Source organism: Urocampus carinirostris, chromosome 13 (genome assembly GCF_059441175.1).
Source record: "Urocampus carinirostris isolate Australia breed hairy pipefish chromosome 13, RoL_Ucar_1.0, whole genome shotgun sequence".
Taxonomy (NCBI): Eukaryota; Metazoa; Chordata; class Actinopteri; order Syngnathiformes; family Syngnathidae; genus Urocampus; species Urocampus carinirostris.
The window spans coordinates 14,736,484-14,749,196 of NC_142361.1; the positions used below are offsets into that span (position 1 = coordinate 14,736,484).

Consider the following 12,713-nt stretch of genomic DNA (forward strand, 5'->3'; position numbering starts at 1 on the left):
GAATAATCAAAATGTATACAGTGTTAAAGTTCTTCCTCAGTTAAATCTACAATTTATGGATTTTTGTTTTCTAAAACATGCTGAATTTCTACATGATGCTATGAAGATCAATGATACAATTAATATTTAATGCATCATTTTGCTGAACATCCACAGATATAAAATGAGGCACACAGTTATCTTGCCTCGTGGAGATAGTGTGACCAAGGATTCTGATTTGACACATACCTCAACCCTAATGAACAGAATGAGTGAGACTATTAACAAGCTAACAGCAAGTCAGGCCAACCAGTATTTTTTATTTCATTGCATGGCCATTTTTTATAACATAGTCTTACCAATCTATTGATGCTTTTAATCAAAAGGAGCATCACATAAACTCCATTTATTAGTTGAGGTAAGACAATATAACATTTTTTGCTAGGCTACAGTTCATATTCATATTTAATTTCTCCCTATGTTCTGGTCCGGAGCCTTCGCTTTGAAAATGCTGGTCTACTAGTGATCCCAAGAGCCAAGAAGAGATCCGAAGGTTGGAGAGCGTTCTCCATTTGGGCCCCGGCGCTGTGGAATGCTCTTTCCCCTGAGATTCGATCTGCAACCTCAGTGGAAATGTTTAAATCTAGGCTTAAAACAAACTTCTATCCTATAGCATATGAATAACCTATATTTTATGTTGACAATATCTGTGTATTACTTGTTATTGCAACATCCATTGCAGCCTGGTCATCCTGGAAGGGGGATTGCCTCATGTGCGGTTCCTTTTCAAGGTTTCTTCATTTTCCTCATGTTAAGGTTTTTGTGTTTTTCCTTGCCCTCATGAAGGTTTTAGATCAGGGAATGGTGTAATAATAATCCGTGGTTTGCAATAATCTGTGGTCTGTGCAGCCATTTGAGACTCTTTGTGATTAAGGGCATCACAAATAAACATTCATTTGTGAATCTGACTGTGCCTCACCAGACACAAACCTCACACCACGTCACTGGAAACGAGTGCAAAAGACAAATGCTACTCAAGCTTCTTGTTTCTGTTTGTAATTGATAATACAACAGAGGTCAAAAGTGTACAAGTACCATAAATTGATTTTTAATGATATCAAATAAAGCCAAGAAGAGCTTTCTTCCCATGTTTTAGGGTCATGTAAGCAAGAAGTCCCTAGCTCATCCCTTCAATCGTACGAAAAGCCTGCTTATCAATAAATCAGTTGTGCATGCATTAAACATGCTTGTCTATGAAACACAGGCGTACATACACCGCAAAACAAATCCACTAAGCACTCCTGCTCATAAAATCAAGTACAGGCGGAGAGGACTTTCTATTATTATCCCATTCAATTACATGTGAGCAGATTTTTTTTCGTTTTCTCTTTCAGTCGGCCTGACATTTGAAAAAGACTAGCAAACGTATAAATAGGCTCTCAAATATTTGTGGATACTTCTTGTGCTACAAAAGACAAGGTACTGACCTCATAAGTAGACGTGTGCAACTCACAATAACAAATATGAAATGTTGAACGAAATGTTCTTACACTTCGACCTCCTGCAAGGACTCGAGCAAATCAGTACCTTCCACTACCTTAGCCGCTTCAAATTGCAGAGAATCAAGTAAATGTTGCTTGTGTGTATGCCCACTAGGGCGCAAAAGCCACGTTTTAACGTATGCTAAGTTGTGTGTGGGTTCTTAAAAGTACACATGAAATACTTCAAACCATTTGTATGTAATTTACACTGCTTGTTGTCCCAGGTTTGAACTTCATTTTCTTTGATGGAGAAATTAAAAAAAAAAAGAAACGTACGAATTGCACATTCATTTGAATTTTGATGCTCTCATGTCAAAAAAATGTATCCCAGAATTATTTTTTTTTTCTACATTAGCAAAAACATTCATCAATTGATTTTTTTGAAGGGTTGTTGTTTTCCAAATCTGTCAACATCAAATATTTTGTCGCGTTCAAGTAAAAAAATATGTTTTGGGGCATAGTAGTGTTTTGTCTATTTTACCTGCAACAAGCAAAAAATGAAAATTATTCTAATTGGTTATTTTAAGTATTATTTTGTAAATCACTCTATGTATGTTTTTTTTGTCTTTTGGACTGAAACAAAAAAATGTCAACTTAAAATAGTTTGATATGCCAGATGGCAGGTAATTGTTTCTTAAAGAATTTAAAGGATTTTCTGGCTCTTTTTGCCAGTATTTGTTTTCTTATTTTACTGGGGGTAAACATTTTAAATATTTTTTCATTTTAGTTTGAAATAAAGTAAAATGAGAAAGGCAATGCAGTACTCGCTTTCTATAATACAGCTTAAGTTTTTACTGTTTGGCTTCTTCACGGATTTGCGTCATGCATTGTGCTCTGCATTCTGATTGGCTGAACAGTTTCCCTGCTAATTATTACTTGACAGCACAGTAAATATTTATAAATCAAATGCTTGAACCTGTAAAAATGTTTTTTTCTTTGGATTTTTTGTGCATTGTAAAATCGAGTACTCAATAATGTAATGATTAAAAAATATATAGGATTCTATTTTACCAATTTTTTCTATAACGGGTTCTTTTTGGAACAAAGAAAAATGAGTAATTACTGTATTCTAAATCGGTGGTCCTCAACCTTTTCTGTACTGCAGGTTGGTTTAATGTCTGACAAAATTCTTGCTGCCCAGCCTAATAATGACATCAGTAATAATGACAATAATGATGATATAAATCATAATGATAATATAATAATAAGTCTAAATCCACTATGCATTCACTAGATCACTACGGACCTAAATAACATTGGAACAGGTATTAGATTTGATCTCATCACTACTGTTTTTACGGTCGTGGAAACATGTGATGGCATGAAGTGGGATGGGCAACACCAGGCTGTACTTGCCCAAGACAACACAGGAAATGGTGCCCCCTATGTCCCCAGTGGTTAAGGGGTACAACCAACCAACCAACCAAGCAACTAACCATTATGTTGTACAATGCACTTTTGGCTGTCGTCCGTCCCGTAATGCTCAATTAAAATTGCACTGTAAAAATAGTGTGATGGCTGGATAAAACCTACAGCTTTTTCATATGTCAACTACAATCACAATGGCCTAGTGATCATGCTTCAGCGTTTTCATTACAAGATCAACCATTGCTCAAATACAGTGACAAATTACCAATTACAGCTGAATTATGAATGAAGCGCACCCAAACTTTGAGTGAATTAGGTATGGTATAAGCAAAAAAATAAGGCAACTGAAATCTGTGCTACCCAGTACCAAATGACCCACGGCCCGATACCAGTCTGCAGCCCCGTGGTTGCCGACTACTGCTTTAAAGTGTATGACAATGGCACAAGATTGTTTAGCTGTCATAACTTAATTACAGTAAAACGTATTCCTTCATTTTAGTTTTAGATATGATACAATTTTGGATTGAGCCATTGTGGAAGATTGTGTTAAACCTAGTTTACAGATTCTGATTATTAGCATAATAAACTAACCACGTGAAAAATCTGAATCATTATCACAGTTGGACATTTTTGCCATGCACAAGAAAAAAAAAAGAAAAATGAGATTGCTAGTTTGCAGGCTTTTGTCCAACAATAAGCAAAAATTGTCCCACAACCCATTTAAAGAAGTTGGGGAACCCTACTTGCATAATCACAAATGACTTGTGAGATAATCGAAAGTGAGCAGCATCCCGCCTCACACACAGTCTCACATACACAAGGTCAGCAATGAATTAAAAAGGGCAGCGCGAGTCCACGTGATACGTTTAGCTTCAGCATGATTTAAAAACGTGTGTGCCGAGGTGACCTCCAAGTGCGCCAGATATTGAGACTCCATCACCAGAAAAAGTCACGCTCCACTGGCAATACCTTTCTCTTCTGCTCCCGGGACGTTTGTCTCCTGCTCTTCCTCCGCTTCTCCTTGTCGTCCTCCAATGCATTCACATCCACTTCCCCCCGATTCTTCTTCAGCTGGGAGGCCGCGTGGGCCATGACGCCGGCCGGAGGCGCGCCTCACCTGAGATCCCGGGGAACTTGAACGACGGTGGCCGTGGCGGACAAACCCGGGATCCCAGCGGGAAAAATCGGGGTAGAAAAGGAAAGGGGGGGAAAGGGACAAAAAATGCCCTCCTATGAAAAGGACAATGGAGAAGCGTAGGTTTTCTTTTGGGGCTCTCTGGCTGACAAGATCCTACCAGGTTCGGCCCCTCTCTTTTTTTTCTTTACTTCAAAGTGATGGAGAGGAGACTTCTCCTGTTCCTCCGCCTCCCACTTCTCCTCGTGTGGCAGTGTGAGTGGAGAGGTGAAAACAAACCGGGCTGGAGGGAAGAGAGATACGAGCATCGCCAGCACAGAGGTGGATGGAACAAGAGAGGGGGAGGGAGATTGGCGGGCGGGTGTGAGGAGAGTGGTTGCCGGGGCAACCACCTTCGGTTTTACTTCATCCTCCTAAATGGTCATCGCGGCTGCGCTGCGTGCACGTGTCCCACTTGAATGGATGTTTAGCCAACCACCAAGACAAATAACTGTTTGAACGAAACTTCTTAAAAGACACCTGAAGGTGCACTGGGTATGATTTAGTGCCTCTTGTGGTTAAAAATAACTCAATTCATTAAAAAAAAATCAATCTCAATGTTAAACAAAGATACATGAACTTTTATATTAAGGTGCTTTTTTAAAATACTCATGTCATTCGACTTCAGTATCTCACTTTTCACACCATTCCGTAGTATCTCACCTTACCGTTTATCATTCATTGATTTATTTAGTTTCATGTGTCCTTCAAAAGTTGAAAGTGAAATATATCCATTCATCCATTATCTGCACCGCCTATCCTCAGTAGGGTCGCGGGAGTACTGGGGCCCATCCCAGCCATCTTCGGGCAGTGGGCTGGGGACACCCTGAACTGGTTGCCAGCCAGTCGCAGGGCACACAGGGAGAGACAGTTCATTCACGCCTCGGGACAATTTGGACCGGCCAATCAACCTGACATGCATGTTTTTGGAATGTGGGAGGAAACCGGAGTTCCAGTGTGACTTTATGCTTGTCATCACAGTTTTTGTCAGTGTAGCATGAAAACAGTGAAAGTAAGAAAAGGCCTGTCTAAGGGGCCGGTCACACAGACGTTTGCGGCTGAATCACGGCCAGAAATTTCTGCCTGTGAGGCGGACGCTATTGGACGCTTTGAGATCGCCATACAGACGAGATACAGCAGTGCTTAACACGCAGTCGGAACATCGCGCGCGGGTGGCAGCGCAAAAAAGATTTGCGCTGTTCAATTCTTCAGAGCGCGGGTACACAGCCTTTCTCGAGCGTATCGAGGCTGAACCACGGCCAGAGATTTCTGGCCGTGAAGCAGACGCTGTTGGGCGCTGTTGGACGTTTAGAGACCGCCATATAGACGAGATACAGCAGTGCTTTACTCGCGGTCGGAAATTCACACGCGGTTGGCCGCGCGAAAAAGTTTTGAGCTGCTCAAAAGTTTGAGCATGTGTTAAACCGCGTGCCACACACGTGGTCAACACGAGGTAATGACGCGGAAATGACGCGGAACGACGTGCTCTGGCCGCAGCCAGGGCGTGGTTACACATGGGTAGGACGGGAAATTTCAGCAGGTAATCGTGGCTGGAGCATGGTAATAGCATGTTCTGCGCCAGTATCGCGGTGTTATTACGTGAAATTAGTGTGTTACGCGTGTGACAGTCAAACGCCTTTCTCCGCGTATATACAGCGCGATTTGCCGAGCACACGTCAGTTGTGCTCGAGACGTCAAGGGGGTGAACATGGATCCCCGTCAGCGTAGTGACCTCATCTTAATCCATTTTTATTTCTTGACATTTCTTTTTAAGATAATAAAATAAAAATGATGCCATAGCTTGAAATCTTGATCTTCACGGGACTGTGTCTTGAGCGGTTATGATTTCTACAGCCCGGTGTTATCCGAGAAATGCATCCCTGCCAAGATTTGCATCCCCTCGCTACTACAACCACTTTTACCTCGTTTTATCTCACTTTTAGGGAATGTAATGGCGAACATATAACCAAATCCACTCCGTCTAGCATTTGTTGGGAATGTAATACAATTTAAACCATTCCGTCTTTGTTTTTGTTGTGAACGTAATCGAACGGTAAATCCTCCCCCCCTCGCGTGAACGCGCATTCTGCTGCGCTTCCAACAAAAGCGATCGTATTCTATATAAAACGCTTATTAAAACAATAAAGCGAGCTAATTATAACAATTGGGAGATCCTAGTCTATATAACGCGTTTATTTAAACAATAAAGTGCGATCGTATTCTACAAAATACGTTTGTTAACGCGGATGAAAAAGTCAAAAGCGATCGCAGCAGAATGCGCGTTCACGCGAGGGGGTGGGGGGGTGTAGGTGTTGCGTAGGAGTCGGATTTGGGCACAACACCGGCTCGGGAGCTTTTATACCCGTGGTCCACATGAGAAAATGACGCAGAAATGACGCGATGAGGAAGCGGAACAGTCGCCGGCGTCTGTTTTGCGGGCATACCACCGATGAACAGCGGGTTGGCCAATTTTGCGCATTTTCCATCGCGGGCAACCACGGGCAAAAAAAAACCGCAAAATTTTAGCCGTGATTCAGCCACAAACGGCTGTGTGACCGGCCCCTAAACACCATCCCACCAACGTGTGCAAATATACGTACTCGCACATGCAACAACAGGAGCTTGACAGAGGCTGCATTGATGACTTATTCCAGAATAATGGATAAGTAAAAAAAATACTGTGAGGAATATGAAATTGGATGTTGGTGTAACATATAATATCAGGTATAATAACTGGTTACATAAATTGATTTGTGTGAAAAGTGTTTGGACTGTCAGTGAGACGGGCCAGTTTTTTCCCTGTCAGAACTTTTTTCCCTTCTGTTTTTCAACTGTTTCTTAAAGTTGTTGATTTTGAATAAATTATAACCTTGTATTTGATAAACAGTAGGAAAAAATCAAAATGTCAATCAATCAAGTAATTTGTATTAATTTAGATAACATGAGGCTCACCGAGAGTGAGATGACACAATTGTCCGGCATCTTTCTGCTATGGGTACCCCAAAAAGGTAAAAACTTTGTGAAAGGCAGGGCAAAAAATGAGAAGTAAAATGGTGTGTTCTGAACCACCATAGTTTGTATTCTTCTGTGGAACACTCGTTTTTGTTTGCACTACACAGTACATTAGCATCTATAGGTCAAATATTACACGGTGTCCTTAGTATTACTCCAAGATATCGGAAAAAGAACCTATGTGTTTTTGATTCAAGCTACCTGTCATTTTTACTTGGAAAACCCACACAAACACAAATCTCCAATCAAGTTTTGTAATGTAATTAAAGACAATAAAGTGCAACAAAACCATGTGTTCACTTGCTTCTACAATGAAATGTAAAACCTCGCAATAATTGAGAGAAAAAAAAAATCAAAATTATGCGTACAAATAATTTATGGAAGGAGCAGTTCCTTTATAAAATAAACACTTTACTTACAACCTGAATTGAATGCCATCGGACTTTAGGTATACTAGGGTTCAAATTCAATTCAGTTATGGCATTTTGACAAACTAGGCACTACAAAAAGAACAATGTATATTCCATGTTGTTTCACTCCCCGTTTTTGATGGATGTAGATCAAAGGTCTCAAACACAGTTTACTTGAGGGGCGCCAGAGCTGGGGTCAGGGTAAAGATGGGCCAAATGGGATTTTCCACAATAAAATCTCTGATAAAAACATTACACTGTTTGTAAATATCATTTTTAAGCATCTTTAAAAAATGAGGGGGGGGACAATAGTTTTCTTTCAATCACTCAATCGGTAATAAATTAATCCATAATTTGCATTGGCTGCGTTTACAGAAAACTTTCAAAATTTAAACATCTTCCCGGAGGCAGTATTGGTAGGTAATCCAAAATTGATTAAGCAGCTATTGAAACGATTATACAGTCATTTTGCTTTGATTGATATTATCTGGAACACAGCGCACGATGAAAATCTGTGAGGTAGGAAACCTGTGATAAGAAAAATGCAATACAACGAGGGATTACTGTATGGCGCTTTTACAGGAAGGAATTGGAATTTAGTGAAAGTAATGCTGCATGACAGAAGGGTGGGAAATTAAACTTATCTAACTTAATTTGTCACAGACCAGAGCGGACACAGGACTCAATTGCATGCGTTTCTCAGATTTTATTGAAAGAGAGTGAGATTTTAGGCTTGCTTGATTGCTTGATCCGAGGACTGGCAGAGAGCGGAATCGAGCAAGGCAAGGGTGACAGTTCCGTGTCGGAATAAGGCAGGCGGGAATGGCACGTCCTTTGACCAGGGCTGGAGATCAGAGGCGATGTCGAGTTCATAAAAGTGATCGTACGCAGGTGGCAGGCAGAACAGGCGTAGTCAGGTTCAGAAATGGGTCGAAAACGGGGATCAGGCAGAAAACAGGTTTAACAGGGACGTCGGACGAAAACGCTCACTGAGTGAAAACACAACAGCTTGCAAACAATCTGACAAAGTTTGATCAGAAGACAGCGGCTTAAGAAGGGTGTGGCCAACCAATAAGCTTGTCCGGGCTTTTGGCGCCAATCAAGCTGCCACAGTGTGTTCCAAATAGGGCAATCAGGACAGAATTATTAGTTTTTGAGACAAATTCAGACAAGCAAGCTGATTTTAATATCTTTTTTGTTCCTTACAGTGTGGCTTTTGCAAATCACATATCTTTATGTCAACAAACAACATTTTTGTATGAATAAGTTATTTATAGGGGCATTGTATATTATTTCGCACTTCGTTGTGCTAAAATAACTGCATTCATTTAAAAAAAGAATCACTGTTGATTTGACTAATAAGCAAAAATACATTAACTATCAAATAAAGGTGCATTTTTAAAAATACTCTTAGGTCCGGAACTTTGTGTTTATCTTATATCACCTAAAGGGACCTGATATAATTGTCCGCCATCTTTTTGTGGGTACAAATAGCAGCCGACTATCAACAGAGACAAAGTGTCCTCTGTAGCGTGAATACGAGCAACAAAAAAACACAATATTGTGAAAGGCTGGGCAGAAAAATGACCTAAAAACGATTTGGTCACTTTGAGTCGAGTTTGTGTTATTCCTAGTGCTTCGTAGCACTCGTTTACGGTTGCAGTACATAATACACTGACATTTATTAGTCAATGATTACACAGTGTCCCTTTAAAATCAATTTGTGAGTCTCTGGAGCCAATTTCATTGATAGTCCAGCTTGATATTTCACATTGTTAACTTTATTTTTTCCTTATAGACCTTTATTTTTTTAACCTTAAGTCGTAAAATCTTTGTCTTGCTTTTACAAAATGCATACTCATTTTAGTTGGGTTAAGGTGACTGACATAATCCTTTGGACTAATCTTTTGAATATAATTCGCTGTTCAATCTTTCCGCAAAGATCTCCAATCCCAATAGGGCGTTATCAAGTGCCCATCGTTGTGCCTAAAACTCAGATTTCCCACTTTCCTTAAATCCAGCATTAGACCTAACTCTTCCCTGACTATTTTTCTATACTCTGCCAAATTGTCAGGCCAATGTGTGAATATAGTAATTTTTTGGTGACTCAATATTTTATTACGCACGCATACTTTTTGTCATTACCCATCAGTGAAAAATACAAATCTAACCAAATCAAAAAGGACCAGGGCCAGAGTATGTTTTTCCATGTGTATAAATAAATAAATAAAATAACAGGTGTCCTATTTAGGATGTCCTTCACAACAGATTGGCGGCATATGTGACAGCCATCTTTGTGTCGTAAGTGCACGTGCCACCACGTCACACAGAGGCTAGTTGGTCCTGATGCCGCCAAAAAGCTGCCCTTGCATGTGCCCGTTTTTTGGGTGGCACAGCAGATTAGCATGTCTTCACACCAATGACTGAGTGTTAGGGACAAAATAGGGGGATTTTGAGGGGGAGTTTTGGTCCTTTGCCTCAAGGGACACATAGCTATGATATTCCCCTAGGACCCCCACCCCCTGCTTTTTTTTTCATTTTCCAACACTATGTAACCACCAGCAATGGGAATTGATGTCGTTGTGGAGAGGAGGCATGGAAGGGGGTAGGGGGGTAGTTACACCCCTTTGTGCGTTGGGGGTGTCTTATTATGCCAAATGATCGTGCGGTTGCTAGGCGAGGACCAATCGAGCGGCTGCGAGGAAAACAGACCGGATGGATGGGTATGAAGGAGCCCAAAGGTGAGAAAAAGGATCGGAATGGGGATAAACAGAAGGAGGGGTGGGTTCATTTATAGTAATGGTGCAGGGAAAAAACACCTAGAATTGTACAATGCCAGTTGTAAAGGCTTTCATTGATAAAAGACTCTTCAGAGAGCAACAGCTGGCTGGTGCCGAGTCCAAAGCTGCCAAGGTAGACGTTACTTAACAGCACTACGTTTGCTTCCATACAAAAAAAAATGTCTCAACCCAGTTTGGCAGGAGGCCGAGAAGGAGTTGACGCCTTTTGGAACTTTTCCACCCGCCGTCTCCGGGCACCTCTCCAGACAGACAGAAGGCCACCAACTTAAGGTCCCAGATGCCAAAATACTACAGCCACAGGACACCAAATTTACTGGCACAAAATTTGTCACTGCCTCACTGTGGTTACAATAATAATGCTTTATTCTGTCACTTGGGGTTTACAGGAGGCACAAAACCTCCAAATTCATCTGATTATTTGTTTGAACTCACAAATTCTTAACAGTGGCGCAGACTTATTCACAATGATTTCCCTGTTGCAGCAATTGGTCCACTAAAATATATACAGTACATTTCATTCATTCATCCATTACCTGCACTGCTTATCCTCAGTAGGGTCGCGGGGGTGCTGGAGCCTATCCCAAAAAACTGGTTGCCAGCCAGTCACAGGGGCACACAGAGACATACAACATACTCGCTCATTCACACTTAGGGACATTTTGGACCGGCCAATTAACCTGACATGAATGTGTTTGGAATGTGGGAGGAAACCGGAGTGCCCGGAGGAAACCCATGCAAGCACGTGGAGAAAAATCAAACTCCACACAGGAAGGTTCGATCTCATGACCTCAGAACTGCTGCGGACGTGCTAACCACTCATCCGCCGTGCTGCCTACAGTATATTCCATACATTTCAAATTACAGAGCACACCTGATTAAAAGGCGCATGCTCAACGAAACTCAATCTTTATTTGTACAAGCCGCATCATAAATCCGGTTTGAGCCGGGTGCACATTTGGCGCCGGTTTCAGCTTTACTCCATGTTGTTTATGTCACTTATTTACCGATCACATGACAGCTCAAGTTGGAGACTACCTGAGCAATTTTTAAAATGCCGAAAGAAAACGCAAATGAGCTTTGTTTTTCTAGACAACAGCACCATTGCAAATATAGTGAGGAGAATAGTGCCAGATTGCAACACAGGCATGTTTTTTGTGTGGTTGTCATTGGTGGTTTACACTGTTACGGACCAAATTGCATTCACTTGTCATCATTACTCAAGGATTAAAGGTAAGTCCAGCGACCTGATGTTATGCAAAGAGAACAGACGCAGTTTGACTGCTGTTCTATTCAGATGTAGAAATTGAGGACTTGATTTGTGGGTGCAAAAGTTGAAATAATGTGAGTGCGTCGTCAATATTGATTTGCTCCTATTGTGTATTTTATAAATGCGTCTTTCTTCCTGCTGGTGCACTCATCTTCTCACCGTTTATTCATTGATTCCAATCAACTGCCAGATGGATCGTTTTTTACTTAAACACCGCTTTTAATCTATCATTTTCCAAATTGATGAGGGTTGTTGCTAGGTAGATGCCCCCCCAAAATGTTAAAGAAGAAAAATTGCACTAAAGTTTAAAATGCAGTGTCTAAAATGTAGCAAAAAAAGTAGCGGCTTGTAGTCCAACCTTCAACCAACAACCTTCATTCATAACAGCCACGTTGTCTTTCTATCTACTATCTTTCTATCTGGTAATTCTAATTCAGCAACCACAGAAACATCAGCAGTCAAATTGAATGCACAACAAAGACTTCTCTTAAAGAATTCTTACACGCTTCGCAACACCGTTCATTTTCAATGCCGTGAACTCAATCGCTTTTCATGAGGGATATTCTCCAGAGTGCAACAATCTCATTGACCCTTTGACCTTCACAGACACAAAAGGTCATACGGGGTGGAGGACTGACGCTTCTGTGCTCAGAAATTATTTTTGCAGGGAGAATAACATGTGTGAGTTGGGGGTGTGTTTGAGTTTAGGCAGGCCACGCCGGGGGCGCACCATAAGTAATTGCGTTAATAGCTTTAATGATATTACAGCTTGGCTTCATAATACTTTTCGAGCATCATTAGTCCCTCAAAGCGCATAAACACTCAAGGCTTCTCTTATTCATAACGCATCATTATATTTTGGAAAGGTATCTTCTGAATTTGAGGAATGAAAAAACAGCAACAGACTGATTAAATGAAGGCAATTTGTAGCAAAAAAATTGAAATATACCATCCATTATCTTCACCGCTTGTCCACAGTAGGGTCGCGGGGGTGCGGGAGCCCATCCCAGCTATCTTCGGGCAGTGGGCAGAGGACACTCTAAACTGGTTGCCAGCCAGTCACAGGGCACACAGGGACTGACAGTTCGCTCACTTATTCACACCTAGGGGCAATTTGGACCGGCCAATTAACCTAACATGCATGTCTTTGGAATGTGGGAG

The 12,713-nt window shown here is 41.2% G+C and overlaps 1 protein-coding gene across 1 annotated transcript in view; it reads right to left on the reverse strand.

Annotated features, from left to right (window-relative positions):
• The window catches only part of LOC148353789 (ankyrin-3-like), a 127,255-nt gene extending 123,161 nt beyond the window's left edge, over nucleotides 1-4,094 (reverse strand). Inside the window, exon 1 of the mRNA XM_088350924.1 lies at nucleotides 3,858-4,094. Coding sequence (XP_088207050.1) covers nucleotides 3,858-3,980 — 123 coding nt within the window. The 5' untranslated portion in view covers nucleotides 3,981-4,094. The remainder of the gene's footprint in view (nucleotides 1-3,857) is intronic.
• Nucleotides 4,095-12,713: the final 8,619 nt, after the last annotated feature.